This window comes from Nyctibius grandis, chromosome Z, assembly GCF_013368605.1.
Source record: "Nyctibius grandis isolate bNycGra1 chromosome Z, bNycGra1.pri, whole genome shotgun sequence".
Taxonomy (NCBI): Eukaryota; Metazoa; Chordata; class Aves; order Nyctibiiformes; family Nyctibiidae; genus Nyctibius; species Nyctibius grandis.
This window is the reverse complement of record NC_090695.1, coordinates 43,619,920-43,644,084: the sequence shown is the minus strand read 5'-3', so window position 1 is coordinate 43,644,084 and position 24,165 is coordinate 43,619,920. Positions and strand designations below refer to the sequence as shown.

Genomic DNA, 24,165 nt, shown 5'->3' with positions numbered 1-24,165 from the left:
CAATATTCCCCAGCAGATTTTGTTGGGGTTTTTGTTTTGTTTTGGTTTTGTTTTTTTTTTTTCAACTGATGAATTTACCATTTCACATTAAATACCATTCACTTTTAGAAGGAATTAATGCCGAGAAGTAATGGCATCCCACAGAATATTTTCAAAGTTTCTTCTCATTCTTTTGACTGCTTTAGCTGCAAGTTTTTGAGTTCCATCCAAAAGATTGTTGCTGGTTTTACAGTCTATATGAGCTTTAAGAATGTTGGTATTTTGTTATTAAGTACAAGTTGCACCGAATGATTTGTTCAGAGTGCCACACTGGAGGAAGAACTCCAGGTTTCCTCCTACTTCCTATACACAAGTGAGTTTTCCCTTTGAGCATAGTGGTGGTAAGGAACAGGGATGCTGGCAGAGACGTGGTGCGGTGGAGCTCTGCTAGGCCCTATCCCAGCAACATCAGGTGGAGATGTTTGCTGGCTGCTCTCTTTGGACTGCAATGGGAAGTCTGGCAGCATTTTGCTTTCCTTTGCCAAAGATGGGACAGGGTTGGCTTTCATTGTGTCAAAAAAAAAAAAAAAGCCCTTCAGGACTAACTCAGCTACATTGTTTCTAAATATGCTCTTGGCTGAAGACTGATGATTTATTAGCTTGAGTGAAAGTAATTTTCAAAGACTAGGAGAAAGTTGTTTCCTGTTACAGACACAGAGGATATGTGTGGTATGTATGATATAGAAGGTATAAAAGTATATGTAATTTTTCAGACCGTCTGCCTGGGATGGTATCCCTTTACAGTATTACTAGCTCCTTGCTATTGAAAGTGACTTTAATGATACATCTAGTCTTGCTGTCTACAAACAAAAAAAGCGTTCCTGAAAGTAGCAAAAAAAGCACTGTTTCATCCCTCTGTAGTGACTGCAACTAAAGAGATATAGCACTTTTTGCCAGACAAAACTATGTGCTTATGAGAAAATGGCAATAGTATACTGTTGTCATTGTTATGATGAAGCAAGTCTCTCTTTCCAATTTAAGCTGCAAGGATTAAAAGTGCATATAGGAATAGCTCACCATCCTGCTTGGCATTTTGTTTTTTTCCTTGATTATATCTGCAGGAAGGATTAACATTTTGATACAACATTTGTTCATGGATTTGCAGTGGTTAAATCAATAGTTAATGAGGTTCGTCATATAATTTGAGCTTGTAGTTTGTTTATGCTACACCAACTTTATCCATACTCCAAACAAATTATCTCTTATAATCACCAGCCTGAAGATAAATCTCTAAATGTTTTTCTGATGATAGTGCTGTGGTTGGCAGGTGTTAGAAGTGCCTCCCAGGGACAAAGACTGAAGATGGGCTTGTTCTCACAAATCCTTCAGGCGAGGTTGTTTAGCTTTCTCTCCTGTCATCTGCAGAGGAGCCTTGTATGGTGCCCTGCTAATGAAATCTAATAGGCAAAGGTCATATATCTTTATGAAGAAAAATGCAAAGCTGGTGAGTGATAAATGTGCTCCATGGGGTTCAACGGACGATGCTTAGCGATAAAATCCATGTTTAAACAGTGTTTCAAACGGCTTGGCTGTTTTTTTTGTGGCTTAACTACTTTTTATAACAATTCTCATTACTAGTGATGGGATCAGATAAATGCAAAAATAGTTGAATATGCATGCAAAGTTGACTATGTAATTCAGGAAATAGGGGGGGACTTTAAATGGGTAATTATGTTTCAGTATTCATAGCATAATAAGTAAGATGGCTCACATAGAAGTACATGGCAGTATTCTATTTAAATTTGAAGGCTCTATTGACTAGCAATAGAAGCATACTAGCTAGTGTGAAGATGTGAAGATTTAGGCAGATTCTAGCATGAGTTGTAAATCAAAAATGCCTTTGTCAAATGTCAAAATATCAAAAAAAAAAAAAAAAAAAAGGAATGAAAAAAAAACCATACCGGCATAAAATTGCAGATAGAACTTCTAAAGAATGCAGTCAGTGCCTTTAAGAAATTGCTAATCTGAAGTTAGAAGGAATTAAATAAACTAGATATTGTTGAATCACTGCGTTTTTTTGAGAAGTTACCAGTTCATTTGCCATAGTTATACTGCTGAGTTAAGAGACAGTTCAATAAATCAACTCAGGCTTGATGGATTCTACAAACCATTGCAATGAGTGTGTGGAAGAGGAAAGAATCTCTTAGTAATCCCTCTTTGACAAAAGGGTATGCAAAGAGCCTGAATGGATGAATGGTTGATTAATTTTGCCAGAAATTTTCTTGACAGCCAGAAATGTGTTTTTGCATTACCATGTTTGCATGGGAATTATTTTGTAAGGTGTGAATTATTACATATAAACTTACACCTGAGACTTAGCTGGCTAAAACAGGCAGCTCCTGGTCAGTACATATATGGTTGTGATGTTTCTTATGTTTTAATTCATCACTCTGGCTAGTCAGCTTTTTGCTTGTTACCACTTGCTAATCAGTCAACAGTGAAATCAAATGTTGTATGTGATTAAATGAACCTTGTAACTGAAGTGGTAGGTTGTGTCTTTTTCCATATTTTTTAATTGATTTACAAGCTATGGAAAAATCAGATGGAAGCTCATAACATAGGATCAGAAAGCAGAATAATATAAAGGAGAATTAAAAAGTGTATTGTATGCTATGTCCACACGGCCTATTGATTAGTAAGACACAAAGACAGTGTTTCATTTTCTCCCCTTAAGTTTCTGAGGTAAATAATGTATTAGATTGTATATACTATACTGTACTGTACTGAGATTTTTCTTTTTCATTTTGTACATGTTTTGTTCATATTTTGTACAGGTGATATTTGCTCATACATGTGGTGCATAAGCGGGTCCCTGGATTCCTTTACTTTTAGGGTTTGGACACTTACACTTGTGGTTTTGAAATAAGAGACTTGACTTTCCATGCAGTTTGCTCCAGAAAAACGTGTACATACTTACTTCAGGCTTTAAAATGACCTGGAGGGAGTACATTTTAACACAGTGCAAGTTCCCTACTTGCAGCAAAAGTCATACTGTTAGGATTGCAAGTTTTTTAGTTTGTTCCTTTAATTAGTTTACAAAGGCAGAGTTTTAAAGACACACTTGAAAAATAAGCCTTTAAGCTTGAAAATCACATCAATATGTTTTGGTGTATTTTGAATTTTTAACAACTCCAAACTACTTATCTTTCAACTGCCAAAAATGCTGGAAAATGGCAGCTTTATCAGTCATTATTTTCTTATTACAGAAAACATGCGTTAACAGTGAGACAAATTGCAAACACTTTGAATTTCTTCACTTGAAGATGGAAGTGAATAAGTGTTTTCGCCTTTATATCACTGGGCTAGATGATGTACATCCCTTCTTCGATTCCTGTGCCACTGCAAACCCTTTTTTCTTCTAGATTTTGTGGTCACAGCCATCTAAAATCATCATGTCGTTCCAGCGCACACCACAACAGTATGCACACCATTACCTGTGTGTGTTTGTCTTTAGGCTACGTGCTTAATGTTTATCTCATGCAGTAGAGGCAGCGCTTTTACAGGACTTCATCTCCAGCCCTTCTGATCTGTTGCATTCTTCGAGTGCACATGCACAGACCCCACTGACACCAGGGAGCATTTTTTACTTTTTTTTCAGGCAGTTAGCTGTACGCCTGAGTAGTCAGGGGAGGCTGCCTTGCTTGTGGGTAAGAACTTGTATTCCTTTGGGAGGTGGCAGTGATGGCTGCTGAAGGCAGGTATTCCAGCTGGAGCAAGAATGTTCTAAGCCAAATGGGCCATTATGATATCCTTATGCTACATGGGTATCGTAATATCACCTAAGATACACGGAGATGCTGTACCCCAGCTGCTAAATTCAAAGCTGACTCAGCTAGCTCTGAAAATATGGAATAATGGAACTGAAGTTTGGCTGTTTACCAGAGCAACCTTTTTTTTTTTATTAAATTTTATGAATGAATCAAGACTTTCCAGTCTTTCCTGGAAATTGTGTGCTGTGCTAAATATAAAATATAGACATCTTTATAAGTTCTAGTTAAATACAGATTAAAATGGACAAGCCTGAATTTGAACACACAGAATTTGTACTTGTATCAAGTGCAAGTAAAACTTGTTTAGCTGTAATCTCAATTCATAAAGAGCAGATCATTGTTAAGACACACTGTCATAAAATGTACCAGTGTTGTAGAAAAGGCACTGTTTCCAGTGTGAAATTGACTAAATACACTTTCATTGAACAAAGCATGATAATTTCTTTTATTACAGATGAATCCTTCTTACTTCTTTCTTCTTTGTTTTTTTTTTTTTTTTTTTTAGTTATTCTGCATTTAATGAAAAAAATAGACTCTGAAAACACAGCATCACCTATAGTCAGGGGAGTGAGATTAGTGCTAAACAGGCATTCGTCACTTTATTCTGTATGCAGTGTTTCACAATGCTATAGAATCTCTTGTTTAAATTTCCTTCTAAGTTAAGCTCAGGATGCCTAAAGTTAAACAGAAGGTGTGACTGGGGTCTCTAGAGCAGGGTAGCACAAGCTCTTAGATGCGCGTTATCCTGCTCTTCAGTTTAGGACCTAATACCTATTTCTCTTTGGAAACATTAGATGGCAACACAAAGAAAGCAGAATTAGCTGCTATTTTCATTCTTTACAGAAGACTGACAAATATTGGTACAGCAGAGCTGCTATGTAGTATGTTGAAATGCACAACAGAAAAATGCAATCTTTCCTTACAGAAAAGATGGTGAATTTTGTATAAAGCATTTTCACCAGTGGTGTTGATACAAAAAAGAGGTAAAATAGTGAATATACATGTCTGTGTTTCTGGAGTCTTACAAACACCATACTGTTTATACTTTTTTTTCTGTTTTTAGTGACCTTACCTGAAAACTTTTGTAAAAAATGGAGTCATCTTCTGCTCTTTTGCCTTTTTTTTTTTTCCAAAGGAGGGGGGGCTTCTAGTAATTAGCTGGATTTACAACAAATGGCACACAGACTGTTAGCTCTGCATGTGTGCCATAACATTGGTGCTTACCCTATTATATTGCAATTTAAGTATGTCATAAAGTTTTATCAGTGATCACATAGAAATAAACTGGAATGCAGAAGTACTGACCATGAAATATTAAAAGAATATAGTGTGAAGCAGTATGTATCAACTTCTTTATTGTGATAATTGCTTTGGTTGTGAAAATTGTAATGGGATATAGTGATATTCCTCATTTATATTTTGTGATGGTTGGGTATTTTTAGCAAATGAGTTGTCAGCAGAAAGGCTTCATTAGACCCATCAGGGTATCTGCCTATGAATAACGAATCCCAAACTGTACTGACAGTTTCCTTGAGCCAAAATGATGGAGCACCTCTGACAAAAACCATATTGTGCTCTCCATGTGAGGAGTGTGAAGAACAAAAGAGACAGTTTGTTCTTAATTTGATCAGGTTAATATTGACACAGTTAGCTTAGAAGAATCAGAAGTGTGTGTAATGTATATTTACAGTGATCACTTGGGTAATTGGCTGTTGGCTTCATGAATCAGAAAGTATTGCTAGAGACAGAGAAGGTACAAATGGTCTTTGGATATTTCTTGGAGATTTTGCTTCTTTTAAAGGATCATGCATGTTTGTAGTCATGTTAACTAGTCAGTTAAAAAAGGTGATTCCAACAAGAAAACCAAGTTTCAGAGAAAGAAGTTTCGCAATGTACAGCCTACATAAAATGGTATTTCTCAAAAGAAATACATAATAACTGAACAGGTCATGTTCAAAAATCCTTCAAAAGTTTGTGGATTTCTTAAACTTTCTCATTCTGTTTACCTGCCTGATAAAAAAATGATTGTCATTTCAGAATGTTCACCATATTGTTATGTTGTAGCACTGCATGATTTATATGCATTAGAACAAACATGCACAATTTTATTAAAAATGCTAAGACACTAAATTTCTCCAGTATCTGTATTGCTGTTAACTATGCAAATGCATAGTTAACAGTATTTGCAAAACATATTTATTACAAGATTCTATTTATTTCAAGTATATTACATTTCAAGTATACTTACAGTCCTTTTTTTTTGTTATAGGTTACTTAGAGAGCATTACAACAATAATGTTTACATATGCTGTTTACCTGCTGTACACTATACAAATATTAATTAATATTTAAGCCAGCACATGCTAATAAAGTAAGGAAAAGTAGTATAAGAATGAATAGCTACTGAACTTTGTCATGGTTTGACTGTATGTCAGTGTATTTCCTGCTATACTAATTCATCAACAGCATATTTTACAGGGCTTGTAATTAATTTGGGATGTAGCAGCCTAACTGTTGAAATGATTAGCATTTTTTCATTTCTGAAGGCAATGTTTTATTTTCTGTTAGCATTTACAATACACGCAACATTCTGTTTGTTTACTTAGGTTAGCAAATTTGTGTAAGAGTCCATATGTCTACCATGTCTTTCAATATATAGTCTTTGGTAATTTATAAGAGTTTCTTGTTTGCAGCTGTCTGTCTTTGTTTGAATGTTTGAATGCTTGTGAAGGGAGTATCTGAATTGTGTTCTTGGTACTAGTTTAAGAGAGTAAACTTTATGGATGTTTGTGGGGGAGGGATGAAATTAAACTAAGTTTTAGAAAAAATTATTACTTAAATTAATAATATTTATTAACATTAATAAAATTACCTTTGCTTATTTTAAAATTAATAATTAATTTTATGTTTTGATTAATAGTCCAGTCAACCAAAACAATTGATGAGGGGTGTCATGATGGTCTAAGACATGCAATATGATCTTGCTTTTATTCAACAGCCTAGTCAACACCATTTTGCAGCAAATTTACTCTTTGATCTGTTCTTTTAATGAGATCTGTTTGTCTTGTGTTTCATTTCTGGGTGCACTTAGTGAAGTAACAACTTATCAGAAACATTTCTTGTTGATTATTTAAGTGACTGTTCATGGGAAAATTGAATAACTTGTTGTCAGGTATTATTTCAGTATTAATTGCTGCTTAGTAATAGTAATATGAGAAGCTTGTATCTTATTCCTCATGCCACAGAATGAATAAGGTCTGGGGTTTTGTACCTTTGCTGAATAATGACTTTTTAGCAGAAAGTTTTCTCATTGGCAGGCTATGGAGTAAAGTAATAAGTGGGATGTGATCAGCATCATGTTTCTTGACTTGGACTGTGTTCTGACATGCGTTAATGACTTCCTCAGTATTATTGTTGGCTGGATGTCGCTGTAAAACATCTCTTGCCCTCTTGCACTTTAAAATCCTCGTATAATTTGCATGTTTTCTTTAAAGATGTTTTCTTTCAATGTGGTGTATGGTGCCAGCACACCTGAACCCATTCCCATGTTGCTCTGAGCAGTCTCTCATTAGTTGATAGTGTTTTGCACCAGGTGGTGCTGGTCCGTTATGATCCCAGTAAGAAAAGCATGCAGACTCTGTCAGGTGTCTTTTTAGATGCTGTTTATTAGAGCTAACATTATAAGGAGAAAACACTAAGATAATCCTACATCCCTTTAGGTGATGGGAACCCTGAGGGGTTGAATAAGCCTTCAATCCATGCACAGCATGCTGGAGACACCCTGTTCATAGAAGAGATTTCCACCTGTTGGTCATTTTAGCTATTATAGGATTTTCTTACAAGGAAACAACTTCATTCCTCATTTCTACTGTCAAACAGAAAGGTTGTTCATATGAGAATTTGTTGCTGCGCTTTTAGGTAAAAGCAAGGATGCACAGCTGATTTAATTGCTAGTACCAAGTGGACGCTGCTTGCAGGCTTCTCTGGTACAATTCAGCTGGCCAGGTTTATTCTGCGCCCAACGAATACATGTAGCGCAACATAGCCCAAAAGCCAAGCTGGATATGAAGCATGTAGTAGAAAAAAACATGTAGTACATAACTGATCTCCTTCTGCAGCTTGCACCCAATGGAGAGGGACAGGTAGCCTGCTCAGAGTTAATCTTTGTGCTTCTCTCAGTCATCAACATGCTGAGAACCTCAAGAAGAAAAAATACACACTCTGAATAATAGTAAGTTTGAGAGAATGGAAGAAACAGAGAGAACCTCAAGTAGCTGGATCATGTAATTACCTAGGTAGTACAGATCCGTTATAGTTTATATTAACGTGGCCCAATGTGATGCTTTCCAGTCCAGTTGCTCCACTAGGGATACATACTTGGCAGCTTCCCCACTTACAGCATCAGGCTACTGGATCACCTGCAGCTGTATCAATTCCTCAGTGTCGCTCTTGATCATGTGACATAAGTTAGCAAAAAACAGGGCACAAGGCTAATGCAGATTCTAGCACCTTCAGGGGCTTTACCATTTACGTCTTTAGTTCCTGCTCTGACTGGTAGAATTGACCTTTCATTGTACAGCATTTGGTGCCACACCCTTGCTGGGTGGGAATGGTTACCATCATTCCCACGAACAAATAGCTGCTAGCATGTGAACGTTCTATCTTGTTCTATTCTATTCATAGTCTTGCTCTGTGATGTGCTAGTGGTCCTTGGCCTTAAACTCTAGAAATACACCTCCAGTTGCCCTCCATGCACATGTTGGCTCTCCAGCTGGCCGTGGTTGTGACAGAAGAGTTTTCCCTTGCTGTGTAGGCAGGTAAAGAGGTTCTTCCCTCAAAATACTGCAGAAAGCAGAATTTTTTTCACTCCCCAACCTACCACTTTGTGAGAGCCAAATGCGGGCTGAGATGATGGCAGATATTATCTCAATGTCACTTTCATGAGGCTTCCAATTCAGTCACGTGATTTTAATAGAAAATTTCTAATTCCTTGCATTTTCAGCTGATACAAGCAATATAGAGGATAAAGCATCATGAGGCTTGAAGGCTGGACGTTTTTTAGAATGATCAATTATTTACCTTATGTACAACCATAAAACACCTTGCAGACTAGATCCTTGATTGGTCCATGTCCTTCCCTGTGACCTCCCAGTCTTCTTGAATTGGCTGTGAAAGGGTAACTGAAATATGGAGTTATCAGGGATTTTCAGATGGTTTTGAATCTGCTCTAGCTCCAATTTTTTATTCAAATAGGTTTTAATTATTCCAACTGCAGTTAGGAATGTGATAACTGAAGTAACTTTTCCATGCTTAAGCACATTTTGGTACTTTTTCTAATGTACCCAGTACGTGAGTCTTCAGAAAAATGCTACGGGTTTGGACATTCAAACCTTACTCGCCATAATTCCTCACCGTAACCTCCTATTCAAGTTTCATATCTGAATGTCCACCAGTAAACTGACAGCTGACTTTTGTTTGTGCATTAATCTGCATGAATTTCACATAAAACTCATTTTTAGGTGCTATGCAAACATCTAAGTGGAACATCTAATCTCAGAAAAGAATCTAATTCCAAAGCATGACAAACAGATTTATTTGGTTTAAGTTTAACTTACAGGGAGGGAGATGTTTTTTGTGGACACATTTGAGTAGATTAATAAATAGTATTTGTATATATGTAACCAAAACAGCAATTTATCAGGTAGGAGACAGATGCAAGGGAATAACATGCCGATCTGCGTATACAGTTTTGTTGTGTTCATGATGAACTGCTGTTTATTCAGGACCAGTGTAGCTTGGCAGCATCAGAAGGAACTATTAGCTAGAAGATGACAAAAAAATGATCTCAAATGCAAATAGCAGAAACATAAAGGAGAAAATAAAATTTCTGAGACTTTGTCCCCTGGCAGTTATCAGAACTGAGGACTGAAGAGATACATTTATACTTTGTGTGCTATGTCCCCAGGTGAGAAAGAGGAATGGCTGATTTATGTTGCAAAATCTAGGTAATTCAACGTTGGGCTAGTCCAAGTATAGATGAGAATAGGAATGACAAATGCAGTATTTACCTCCTGTGTGTGGTGTGGCATGTGTGTGAAAATAAGCATTTTTTTGACACAAAGAGATTTTAAAACTAGTTTGCTTTACTCTGTCCTTATTTTGGGGGGGTTATTGTTTTGAAGACTTGCACAGAATTCAATGAGCAGGAATAAAGGAATCTAAAGGAATAATCTGTGGTAAAATTGTGTACAGTCAAATAACATCATAACGGATACATATAAAGGGCTGCAAAATTAAGTTAGCACATACAATTTCCTTTTGAGTGCCTGATTTTGTACCTCAATACTATTATTTTAAATGAAATATTGACATGATAAATTACTAAAATATTCTTGTAACAAAAATGGGGTTTTATTCAACAAATAGCAGTAGCCCAATACTTTTAAGCAACCTTGCAAAAGCAAGTAGCAGGAACAAGAATTCTGTTTCAGCATCAGTTTCAAGAAGGCAAAACCTACATTTAGTATTCTAGCATTCTTCAGAAATAAAAGTCCAATACTATGCTGTGAGACTGGTTCTTGATTTTTTTTTAAGCACATAGCTGTTTTGACAAATGGAATGGAATTCTGTTGCCGATTACAAACACTGGTGCTGATTAATATTTCTGGCTATTTTCACCATGGATTTGGATGGAAAGAGCAAGGAAGACACTGACATTTCTTTTAATTTCTTACTATATTTCAGGACTGCGTGTTACACAGGAGTCTCGTTGGTGATCTGAAAGCATTCATAGATAAATATGGGTTTGATGTACTTGTCATTTTGGCCAACTGTTTGTCAGATGAGCAGCAAACAAAACGACAAATAGCAGTATACTCGGAAAACTTAGAGCTAGGCAATCAAGTAAGTACCTGGAAAAAGAATCAAGTAATGTCTTTCCTGACAAAAAAATTTTTTTTTTTGAAGTAGTATATACCAACTGTTGAATAATTAAGTGGGGTCAAAAAGTAGCAACAGTTGGCTCCAACTGAGTAGCTATTTGAAATAGCTGCATTATTTATATGATGGAAAATGAAAGATTGTGATATTTGTGATTGTTTCAGACCAGCCTAATAGAAAAAGTGTATGGTTATAAGAAATGCAGAAAGAGACAAGATTTTTCAATTTAGCTAAAACAGAATGATTTTTTTTTTTTTACACGTTTTGGCTTGTTTTTTTATTGTGATCTACACAAATGAGTCTTTGGCAGGGAGGGACAAGCTAGTACATTGTCAATGGTAATGACCAGAACTCATCTATGTGTATGTTACTGCTAAAGAATTTAAGCTCTGAAACGAAGCCAAACTATTACTAGGATGTTCATTTATTCAAAGCCATGTGCTGGCCACTTTTTTTGCTATATTTGTCCCCAAATGGAAGAAATCATCTCAGTGGCAATTTTTTGAACCTTTTTCTCAGCCTTAAAAACTTGTGATTTTAGGGACAGGTGACTAAATGAGTCTATTGCTTTCAAGGTCAATATAAATGTATTTTTTTAATGAATCTAATTATCCCATTCTAGAAATACTTTTCTCATTTACTCTTACATATTTTACTCAGATTTCTTAAGCCAACAACTAAACATGTATTTGGATTTGCTTTTACTAATGAAAAGTGAACTTGAATGTCAAATGGTATAATTTCAAGTAAATATTCTGACCAATTATATAATACATATTTTGTATTGATCTTCTGTTTTAATACTTCGTCTATTTAGGGATCATAATAAGGCTGTTACAGTGAAATGACAAAGAAATAGATTAATAGGAATAGATAGGTATGACTGAGTTACACAGTGAAGTAGTCAATATATGCCCTTATGCCCATAATTGCAATGGCTTTTGAAACATCCTATTTTTCAACAGATCTGCTGTGAATTAGAAGAATGTCAGAATCCTTGTTTGGAGCTGGATCCTCTAGAATGTGGATGTGACCATATTCTCATTTATCATCAAGAAAATTCTTTGGTGGCCTGTGATCAGATTTTTCTTCTAGTTAAGGAAGTTATAAATAGAAGACAACCAGAAATGGTATCAAACAGTAGAACTTCTTCTACTGAAGCTGTTGCTGGAAGTGCTCCACTTTCACAAGGATCTTCTGGTATTATGGAGTTATATGGTTCTGATGTAGAACCACAGCCCAGTTCTGTCAATTTTGTAGAAAATCCTCAAGATCTCAATGGATCTATGCAAGCCCATGTTGATGTTAACGTAGACCTTGTGAGTCCAGACAGTGGATTGGCTACCATTAGAAGCAGCCGGTCTTCCAAGGAGAGTTCTGTTTTCCTTAGTGATGATAGCCCGGTTGGAGAAGGTGCTGCTTCCCATCACAGTCTTCTGCCTGGCTTTGATTCCTATAGCCCTATTCCTGAAGGAGCAATAGCTGAAGAACAAAACCCTCAGTCTGGAGGCAATAGTGATAACTTTGATCTTTTCAATTTTGATCTAGCACCTGTGGTTGCAGCTCCATCTGAGTCATCTTCTCATTCTGTTGATTGTTCCCCAGCAGATGACTATTTCCTTAATAGTGATTCATCAGAAGGACAACAACTCACTGTGCAGAAAGAACTTGATGAGGCAAACCTGCTAGAAAATGATACAGCAAATTATTCAACTGACTTACTTATGACAACAAATGAGGAAGACAATTTAGCTGAATTTGATGAGAATCCAGGAGAAATGTGTGAGGAAACTTCAAGTTTGATCAATTTAGTTGAAGGTGATTCTTCTTCACCAGAAATGCTGAAATCTGCTGATTCAAGAATTCCACCAACTCCTATGAATAGTCTTGTAGAAACTTCACCTTTAGATAATGGGCAGCCTTTATTTTTCCCACAGGATATCATAGAAAAAATTAATGAAATAGATGGCACAAATTATTCTCAGTCTCGTGTTAGGTATGGAAGCTGGTGGGATGGCTTTGACCTAGAGTCCAGAAATGCTGATACATGGAGTTCAAGTGAGCAGGAATCTGTATTTCAGAGCCCTGTCTTATGGAAAGATTGTAAAGAAAGTCCCTTGCTGCGAGAACGTATTGATAGAAGAGCCTCAGATTCTGTATTCCTCCAAAAACAGCCAAAGCAAATGGAATACATGAGAGCAGGTCTGTGGGATAATCAGTTTGAACAAGATGATTGGAACCATCAGAATCAAAAGAAAAACAGTGAAAATTCACGTTTGCAAACTGCTTCTTTAGAGGAGACAAAGCAAGAACCAGAGAGCTTTACTGACCTGTGGAAGGTCAGTCAGCCGACATCTATGATGTCAGATGCATGGTGTAGAGGTGAAGGGAAAGGTAGTCAGCTAGGTGGAGACTCTTACAGAGTTTGGACTAAGTTTGGTGCAGAAGATCTTGCTAGATCCTCGGAAAATGTATGGAACATACCTGAATTGGATAAAGAAAGAAAATCAGTGAATATTCCTGAGGAATGGGCTGTATCAAAAACTAGTTTATCAGATTCTTCAGAAATCACAGTGGACAATGAGACTGAAAATCCACCTATCCAGGTATCTCCAGAAGCCTGGGATAAAGAAAGATATTATTCAGTACAATATGGAAAATCTGAAAATACAAATTCTGTTTTCAACAATATGCAAAATAATTCCAAGCTGCAAATAGATGAAAAAACTGTATTTGGTGACCCTAAACATAGACCAAAACAATTTGAAAATATAGAGACCTGGAATATATATGATAAAAATATCAGGAAAGAAGTAACAGAAATAGTAGTGCCATGGGACAATACCTTCTTGTGTAAACACTCAGATCTTAGTTCATCAAACATAGGTGAAGATTTAGTTGTTTCTCCACTGGACACCAATTATTCAACATCTGATTCATATATATCACCTACATATGCGGAAGACGAAAGAGAAAACAAGGACAAAGATTTTGACGAAGAAACAGTTATTGATAAATTGATAAACCCAAATTTGGCTGAGAAAGCAAATAAGGAACCATTCTCTCCTAGAAACATGCCTTTTTCAAGCGCTGGAAACACAGACATCTGGAACACTCCCCTAAATAATGTCACACAGTTACAAGAAAGAAATTCTGAAATTACTGCTCTTTCTGCCTCTACTAAACCTTTCCTTAATTCAGCACCAACAGCTAATCAATGTTTTTCAGCTGAGATACATACCAGTGAAAATAATTTTTCTGTGTCTGAAAACAGAAGAATAACACCGGTATACAATCAAACAGTGAATGACTTATCACCACCGCAGAACGTATTAAATACTAGACAGTCTACAGCTGAAAATGTAGTAACAGTGAGCAGTTATCCTGTAGAAGACACAGACACATCTACGCCAACTTCAGATGCTAGGAATGGTTTGGATCTGAAAAGATGTGACTTAGCGAGTGAGATACTTAGTAAGAAGGCAGCACAAAACACTGCTGATGTTGATGAAAAGCTGGATAGTCAGGATTCAGCACAGCAGCTGAACTCTTGGAGTTTACAGAGTGAGCAGGGTTGCGAGGAAGGCTGGGACAATGCCATTGTCATCTCTCAGGAAGGAAATGAGGAATGTAAGAGAACAGATGAGACAAGTGGACAGCAAATGATTAGTGACATTTGTGAAAAAACAGTGCAAGAGGACAGTGAATCTTCACGTAATACAGATTCAGAAGAAAACTGGTCAACGACTGAAGTTCCCAGCTGCCCCAAGAAAATGAGGAATACTGTTATTTTGGAAGCGTTAGTCACAGAGAATGAGTCATTTTCCAATCAAAGTAATCCAGTTAGTCAGGAAGAGAGGAAAGACTTGTCACAGAATAATGTAAAATCTTCTTCAAGTGCTTCTGAGGAAGGCAGAAATTATGACTCTTTTCATGACTCCAGACCACAGAATTACAATTATAGTGAGACATCACAGCTGCTTTCTGAGAAAGCTGTAGAGGAGACTACAGTGATAGAGGATGCAACAAGCCCTGAGATGGAAAGTATCTCTGAAAGTTCTGATAAGGGTAATGATAATCCTGAAAATGATTCTAAAATGCCCAGAAGCTCGGGCATCTGGAATGACTCTGGAAAGAGTGGTTGTCGCCTAGCCACATCAATTCCCTTGATGAGTGAACCACAAGAAGCACTGGGAAAAGTGAAAGAGGGCTTGTACGAAGTGGTTCCTAACCATGCAGGCATTAGTAATTCTGAGTTAGTATCTTTCAAAAATAGCTCAGAACTGAACAGGACTCATGAAAAGTCGTTCATAGATGAGATTAAGAAGAGTCCTTCTTCTGGATATGTCATTGTTCCTGACATTACAGATCTGTCTGTGGTGGAAAATTCACTTTCACATGAAGTAGGTTCTGGGAGAAATGAAAACCCTGAAAATTTAGAACTTGGTAATACTGTTTGCAGAGAGCAATGTGTAATGCTTAATGACAGTTTTCCCCAGACTGCTTGGAATTCACAACCATGTGAAGACTTGCAATCTCCTGGAACAAGTCCTGAGGCAAGTGAAGTCCTTGAAATGGCAAACACCACAAGTAGCCTTTCAAAGGATATACAGACCAAAAGTTATTTGGAAGAAGATAATGTGTGGAGTGATTCAATAAATGATTATCCACACTCAAGTGGAACAAGTCCTGATTTAAGTGATGCGTCTATGAATGTATGGGGTGACCTTCCAGTTGCCAGTCATCACAAAAGAAGGAGAGATATGTGGGATATTAAAAATAATAAAAATCTTGAAGATGCTTGTAAAAGGAATGAATTTGGGAATGAATGTGAAGAAGGATTTGAAAAAAGTGCTGAACAGAATGAGGTTCCTAAAAGCTTAGATTTTTGGAATGCCCATGTAGATGATGATACTGTATCTTCTGTATCAAGTCCTGACATAAATGAGGAATCAGAGAATTCAGAGGCATGTCCAGAAGCGATTCGTGAAGATTCCACATATGAAAACAAACAGCACAAAGCATCTGAAATTGGGGAGGATTATGCTCAATCCAATGCAACAAGTCCTGAAGCAAATGAAGACAATTTAGATAAAAAAACTAAGGTGGGAGAGGAGGTCCAGGTAGACATCTTCAGTGAAAATCCTGAAACAGTTAAAGCTAGGAAAGTATTGCAGGAGGACATGACTATAATGGAGCGTAATGAGACTTCTGAATATTTAGGTCATCGGGAAACACTTCAGAAAAAAGCTCAGGTGAGTATTTTCAGTGAAAAAACAGGTAGCAGAGAAGACTCGTATTTGTATCAAATGAATGAAGATACTACACCGACTTTTGCTGTTGGTGATAAAGAACAGTATTCTTCAAAAGCTGTGGATATGTGGAGTATGTCATTGGAATCTGATTTAAGAACTGATCCAAAATCCACAGTAGGAACATTTGATATTCCAGATGACAGTTCAGAATGGTGGAATTCACAACCTTGTGAAGAAAAGCAGTTGGAAGATCAGTATTCTGTTTCACGTCACTCTGCAACAAACCAGTTAACAAATACTAAGGAGGACTCCTGGGGATCACCTTCACAAGATGAAGAACTAACAGAAGCACATTTCACCAATGCAAGTAATGATGGAAATCAGCCTCCCCCCCTGTACTGTGGTGAAAAAGAAAATGAAAGGCTAGTACATCCGATGAATATTCCTGACAATCAGATAAATCAAGACACTGTACAGTTCAAACAATTTGATCCTTTCATACTGGATAAAGAAGAAAGGGGCTTGAAAGAGCAGTTGTTTTCTACAGGTGAGGAAAATCAACTGAGTCCACAGAATCCTTTTTCAGATGAGGAACGAGGTATGCCAAATACATCAGTTCAAGAAATCACTGTACTGGATTTACCAAAAGACAACGAGGGAAATGCAAGTCTCATCCCTCAAAAACAACAGCAGGACACCTGTGACAGATCAGAAGTGCACAACTCCCTGCCAGGTTCTTTCACTGTAGAAGACTTATCTTTTGAAATGACAAAAAAGTCAAGTCCAGGATGGAGTATATTAATTCCCCAAACTGCACTTATACCAGATATTTTACAGGATAACACACAAGAATGTAATAACCAGCTGTTTTCAGTGGAACCTGACCTGTGGACTAATGCTGAGCAGATTGTCACTTTGAAATCAGATGGTGAAAATCCTGATATATTAAGTCACTGTGACCAAGACAATAGTTCAGAGTCATCAAGCAGTCCTGATGTATGCCATGAGTATGAAGCTAAGCATGCCTCTGTCCCATCTTCTCAGATTGGGGTCGAGCCTGTAGACAAAGATAGTCAGCCAATTCATGCATGGTCAAATATGAGCAAAGAGGCAGATTTTGATTTAAAGTGTCAGTTGGTAATGCAGAAGGTAGAGACACAGTCTGAAAGTGGTAGCCCTCAGGACTATGAACAGGGAAAGACTGATGAATCCTATCAGCTTATCTCTTCTAATAATCAGGAGCCTCCTGAATTTGCAATTTTGGAAGAATACGGTCTAGAAAATAAACTTGTTACTGAGCCAGTTGAGTCGGCTAAAATTACCAATGAAGGTTTAGAAGTTACATCCTTAGATATGAAAGATAAGTTCCATGAAAGTTTTACTTCTGCAAGCCGTCAAGGAACAGCAACTGATACAGCTCAAATAGCGACCTCTCAAATGCATTTGGTTCCCATGGATTTCACTGTACCTCATAGGGCAGAACAAAGCTTAAAAGAAATTAGTGCCTTGGCTGAAGCTGGAAAATATTCTGATATTGACCATACAGCAATAACTGGTGCTAAGCAAGATATGTCAGAAGAATGTGTGGATGAATCTGAGACAGGGGTAGAACATAACACATCCGTGACTAATGTCCTGGCAAGCACATGTGGTGGAGTGAACATGCTGGCAGTAGTAGACAGTGAAGCAGCAGAAGGGGAATCAAAGGATAAACAGATATTCTTTCCCAAAACCCTTCTGCCTGGTGGTAATGAAGGCCATGAATCTGATTCAAATAATGAACTGGTTGATGACATAGCAAAAGATTCTGAAGATGTAATTGAAAATTATGTTCCTGGGTTTAAGGAAATGCCCAGTGACCAATCACCAGTGGTTTGTACACCACCCTATGTATCTTTTGATGATGAACCCGCTGGCATCAGAGAGTGTGCAAAGAACGAGCTCTTGTTTCAGCAGCTGTTTTGTGTCAGTGTTTCTTTGGAAAAACCTTTACCACTGCCCACTCCTTTGGAAGGTGCAGAAGGCATCCTAATGACCAAAGACAGCAGCGTTAAAGATCAGGTGTCTGAAACATCCACAGAGTGCCTTCAGGAAAACCACACATCAATACCTTCACTCTCAAAGTCTGAAGTAACTCCAGGAGCTTCTGAGATTTTGATAGGAAAATCTGAAGCAGAAACAACTGATCTCGACTCACCGCCAGGTGGAGATAAAAGATCACCTGATGGTAAGAAAACCTGCTTTCCAGAGCAAGTTCATAGGACAAAGAAAGAAAGAAATGTCTGGAGTATTACTGCTGAATGATGAGGCTTTGAGTGAAGTTTGAAGTTTGTGTGTCTCCCTGATGTACAAAACTCTGTACTTTGGGAAGACCTCTAGCATCACCCTTCTAGACAGATCTAAAGCTTTTAAACATTGAAGCAGGAAGATTATTTCTGTTGTTTTACAGGGTCTAGCACAGGGGACACTGAATCATTTGTCCCATAGGAATGATTGCAGTGTTAATGTATAATCTTTAACAATAATTAGGATGATGATGTTATAAAATTCAAGTACATATTAACAGAGCAAAGCAAACCAAGCAGAACTTTATCTCACTGTACTAGTTTAAAGAAATCATGGTGACTGAAATAGTAATTAAAAAACTAAAAAGAGTTTCTGTTTGCCTGTTTTTTTAGAAGCTGACACTGGCTCCCTACTTTGTAGGGAGAATAAGCCGAGAAATTCCTCTGAGAGCCCTGAACTGAAAAATACAGAGGGTAAGGAAGATGTGAGGGTGCAGGTGCACCGAGATCTAGCTTCACTGGAGATGGATTACATCCTTGTTACTGAGGAAGAAAATACACCTTCAACTAAGGATACCGTTGAAAGAAACAAAAGTGATTTTGCATTTCAAGAAGCTAATGTAGCTGAACAAACAGAATCTCATGAAGGCTTTTCACCAGGCTCCTTGGATACCTTTCAGCCAATCTCCATTACAAATGAAAGGGAAGATCACTCTGTTTGTGGGACTGAATGGGATTCTGTTCACTTAGAAGAGAAAAGTTCTTCCATTGTGCCTCAAAAACTGGGTGATGATAGGAGATCACAGGAAAGCTGTGGGCAAGATGAGGGCTGGATTACATTGGGCCAAAATGAAGTCAGTGACATATCACCTGAAGAAATTTCTGCTGAGTCAGAGATGCCAAGATCAGGGTCTGGACATTCTGGCGAAGAATGGGCAGCTGTTGTAGCACAGGAATTGATTCTTGTCACTCAGTCAGAACTTCAGGTAGAAACTCACCTTCAGAAGTCTTCTGAACATGAGGGCTATTCTCCTTCAGACAGCCTGACTACCGAGGATGAGAGTTTGGGCATCGCAGGAACGCGTGTGTTGCAGGTGGTTGGCGGTGATGGTGCTTGGGAAGCAAATTCTCAACAGAGACTCGGAAATAACATAGCAACAGAGCAAGAAATGAAGGAGGAAATGGTGCTTCTCAACAGTGAAAGAGAACTGAGTCAAAAATCAGGGTAAGGAAAAACCAACCTGTTTCCTTCCAAGAGTCTTCTGTTCACTTGTTATCAGTGTTATTGAAGTGCATGACATTATGAATACATGGCAGGACTTTTATGTCTGAAGTACTAATTATATTTACATGATTTAAGTATCAATGTATTCCTCCCTTTCTAAAAACAGAGTCTTGGTTCCTGGTTGCTTGATATGAGCCAAATTACGATTGTTTTGCAATGTAGGAAGCTTGTAAGGCCACTTCCTTGCGGTAGTAAGTCCGTCTTCCTTCTATGAACTCCTGTAGACTTCATAACCTACCTTTAAATCTGAAACAGATGTGGCCAGGAAATGTAGGCCAAAGCCAGGTATTGATGATATTGCCAGTCCAGATAAAATGTCAGTGATGAGATTATTGAGTTATCGAAGTGAAGTACAATCTCTGCCTGATGCAAAACTGCTAGGAAGGAAGATAGGAGGGAGCCAAGGCCCAGAGTCAGAAAAAGGTGCTGCTTACGGAGGAAGGAAAAGGATGATGGAAAATTATGGTCTTTGTAGTTATTTCCGAGCTATAGTCAGGTCAGAGCAGCATTTCTGTCTGTTTGGACTGGACAGTTGAGGCAGTTTGAGTATATTTCCACCTGCCTTTGAGTGGATGCGCAGCCTCTGTGCTGACAGCGTTTCTACTGCCTGCGCTCTCACTGGATGGAGAGAGAGATGACCCTCTTGACTCCATTGACTGTAGCGTTTTGGAGAGGGTGCTTCTGTTGTTGACTCCTCTTCTTTTACAGCAAGGATTTTGTAACTGCTAAGTTGACTTCTAGGGTAGCCCCAGAGATGCATCTGTGGAAGTCTGACCTCATTTCTCCTGGGCATCTGTAACAAACATGCTGCAGTTTTACAAAGAGGAACATGGCATTGCGTTTATACAGTGATATTCTTGTGAGCAGTAAAAGAAACTTCCCAGTACTAATAAAACTAGGGGATGTAGCTGCTTTGTAGTTGTTATTCCTTTTGAACTGCACTTACCCAAAAGAACATGTGTGGTGTGAAACATGTGGAAACATACTGTTTGTGTGAAATGCAAGACTGGTTTTTCACTTTTTTTTCAAGTTTCTCCCAGGCACTCATCAGTTCAATGTAGAATACACATCACATTCACAACTTCTATTATGAGGTTTTAATTGGCTTGCAATTTATTTTAGACTTGACTTTTTGAAAATTTCACTAAAAATTTTGCAATTTTAGCAGTAAGCTTATTTCCCCTTAAAGGTGGCATGCCTGTTCATGGTAGTATAACCCTGATAACAGCATGTGATAGAAAAGCACATTTTTGCTACACCGCAAACAATTAACATTTTATTAAGATTCCAGGAATGAATAGTTCAATAGCTGTGATTTATCTTCCCCCAGACATTAAGATACCTCCCCTCTAAACATTTTCACACATTTTTCAAAGGGTGTGTCATTACCACAAGATCAGACCCTGTTAGAGCTGACCTATTTTTAATATATGGTAAGTGCTGGCTTCATCCTAAACAGAAATCCCTGCCTCAGAAACTCTGAAATATAATGATGTTACTTGCAGGCTTAAACTTAAGCACCTGTATAGGACTTTAGGTATTCTTGACAGACAATATTTTGAGTGGTATACAGAGCATACTTTGCCCTCACACACTGCCCCTGGCTGAATTCGCTTCAGTCTAACTAGACAGACAGCACTGAGAAGAGTATGAGATGAGAGGGGCTCTGTTTTGGTAGGGCAGTGACAGCTTTTATTGATGCAGGTTAGCATTTACTGCCCTCAAGAAAAAGGCAAATCTTCAGAAGGACTAGCAGATGATGAGCACTCCCTAGCTCTGTACTGTCTGCAGTAAACCAAATGCTGAGTGCTTGACCTTGAAACTATCAAAAGAAGGGCTGGCTGGCACAACACTTCTGTTGCACCTAATTCTCCAAGCTTCTGACTTCCATTCCTGAAGACAAAGTAGAAATTTTTACATTTTCTTCAAAAGAGAAATCTGGAAGAAGCAAAACAAGCAAAATCCCCAGGCAGTTGTTTTGCATCCACACCATTGTGTGGAAGGGCAGCTTGGGATTTGCGGATCTGGGAAAACTTTGACTTTGAGATTGTTTGCTTCTTAGGACTAGTCCATGCCCTGGAAGTCATCTTCCTCCATTATCTCTGCAGGATTTCACTGGGAGTTCATCAAAACCAACTAACTTCAATGAATAAAGCTAGGTTTTGACAAACCAGTAATTTCTAGTGAAACTCCTTAAATCAAAAAAAGTTTACCACCTCTGCTCACAATAAATGGTGAATGGGATGGGAAAAAGAAAGGGTTGTTTAGAGGTGCTGGCTAGCTGCATTGCAAATCTGATGTGAACAAATCAGCTGTCAACTCCTCTGTCTCCCATAAAGCATTTTAAATTAAAAGCAGCCAGATGCTGACCCCGCTTAAGTCACACATTAATTACATGCAGGCAGCATCCTAGGGTGTGACTTGCCATGCTTACATGCTCATGATGTTCTCATGATGAGAAGGAAAGAAAACTGGTCTAGTTATCTGATTTTAAATGATTTCTGTAAATCAGCACAATGGAGTTGGGATAACTTTGAAGCATTAAGATTCTTTGTTAGATACTTCAAGAAAAAATCTGATTTTTGAACTTACACTAGCACTAGAAAAATCATTCCTATGGCCATGGATTTATAGGACTTTTTAACATCTTATTACTATGAATTATTAGATCCATTTGGAGAAGAACTCTGCTGTTCTTTAGGAATTTCTGTAAGTCTCCAAAGTAGAAAGTTGAATATTGTACTACATCTGAAACATCAAAGTGAATTACTATAGTGTACGTTCATTATTCTTAGAGCTTAGTATATTCTCTTAGACTGATTCCCACATTAAAGTCCAAAACTGGACCATGTTAATATAAGAGTGTTTTCAGTGAAAAATTAAATGCATGATGGAATATGGTGCATCCTACAAGGGAAGGATACCGTAGTTCTTGGTATAGAATATATATATGGTCATTATAGCTTCCACTATAGGCTTTTTTCTTATCTGACTCAGAAGTTGTTTAATACTTTTTTAGTACCAATTGCCTTTTCAGTGGATAGCAGTGACTATTTCTGTCCTTAACACTAGTGGTGCTGAAGCCGAGAGAAGTAAAGCAAGGAAGTTATTCAGCATCCGCATGAACAATTATTTATGGAAGCATGAAACCAGTAAAACCTACTTTTCTTTGGATTTATGTTTTCTTGTTAGACTTTTTTGTTGATAAGGTGTGAAATCTAATGGAAGTTTTTTCCACCATTAATGTTACTAAATATATTATTCTAATATGAATATTTCACATCTAATAGAGATTGCTTTTACAGTGCTGTTTTCCCTGCAGTTTCCCCCGTGCTTGGTAGCTGATGTTCAATAAACTTGCAATAAGCTTATGTCTTTGGTCAGCTATATAATGACTTCAGACTTTTTAGGGGATAGCAGAGGCACATGCAGATGTCACTATGCATGCACACATGGAGGCCTTGATTCCTTTGAAACCAAAGCAAACATACACAAAATATTACGGTGGAAAGAATAAAACACATATGGGAATAATTATTTCTAGATTATATGTCAGTTTCATTAAATATCTTACATAAACAGCTGAAGAAACAGACGCTGATATGGTAGAAATGTGTAATCAGAAATGCTTTCTAATGCATTTTGTTAACAGCTTCAAAAACACAAGTTCCTTCATAAAACATACATCAGTATGCAGCTTTTAAGTCTGAAATTAACATCCCTTCTTGGCCAACAAAATTTAAAACAATGTGATACAGTAGAACTGCCAGCCTGTGGGAGGTTAGCACAGAAACACTGGTGTCATCACATAAGAGAAGAAACTAAGGCTTTTCTCTTGTTCTTATTGCAATGGAGTTTCCGGATGGCCTGATGGTCCTAGTCATCAAAGTCTATCAAAGATTTACATCTTTGAATAGGCTTTGGTAGAACTGAAACAAAGTTTAAGTAACTGGTACTCAGCTCTCAGAACTGTCCTTCTGCCTGAGTTCTTGTACTTCTGAGAGGCCGTAATTTTGACCCAGGAAAGCTTCTTGGATTTTTCACTAAATGTGACTCTTGCCTTGACTGAATAGTCTATTTCCTAGCTAATGCTTAATTAAGCCTGCTTGGTATCAGAAAACTAAGCACCCTTGATCAGAAGGTCTGGCTGGATAGCTGTACCCTGAGCATGGATTACATTATCTGCTCATTTTTTTGTTTGGTCAAATACTTTTGCTTTATGCAATTAAGTTTGCATTCTGAACCTGTGACACCCGTCTCTGTGATAGCGGTTTTAGAAGTGGCTCCTGAATCCAGGGCTTTCTCTATTGCAGCCTTTTCTTCCTGCAAGGAAGCTTTCCTTGTGGCCTGCTGGTTGTTGTTTCATATACCCCTTGTCAGGGTATAGTAATTAGGTTCCTTATTTTTAGGTGTGTACATCTTCATGTATTTATGTATGGCACAAACACAGTATCTCTGAAGAATAAAAGAAACTCATCATTTATCCTCAAACAGATGATGGGGACATCCCAACCAATTGGCAATTGAGTTGGTTATCCAAAGTTTATGGAGGCATTTACTAAGTAACTGCCTTCTAAGCCCCTTTCTGAAGC

The 24,165-nt window shown here is 37.7% G+C and overlaps 1 protein-coding gene across 5 annotated transcripts in view; it reads left to right on the top strand.

The window, feature by feature from the left end:
• PRUNE2 (prune homolog 2 with BCH domain) overlaps positions 1–24,165 on the top strand; it is a 155,581-nt gene that overhangs the window by 70,916 nt on the left and 60,500 nt on the right. For 3 of the 5 annotated variants that reach the window (XM_068423014.1, XM_068423015.1, XM_068423013.1), the window contains exons 1-2: positions 16,424–18,230; positions 18,682–19,513. In XM_068423014.1, coding sequence (XP_068279115.1) covers positions 16,439–18,230; positions 18,682–19,513 — 2,624 coding nt within the window. In that variant the 5' untranslated portion in view covers positions 16,424–16,438. Of the gene's footprint in view, positions 1–10,553; positions 10,713–11,713; positions 18,231–18,681; positions 19,514–24,165 lie in introns of those variants that run through there. The other 2 variants (XM_068423012.1, XM_068423011.1) reach the window with 2 other exon arrangements.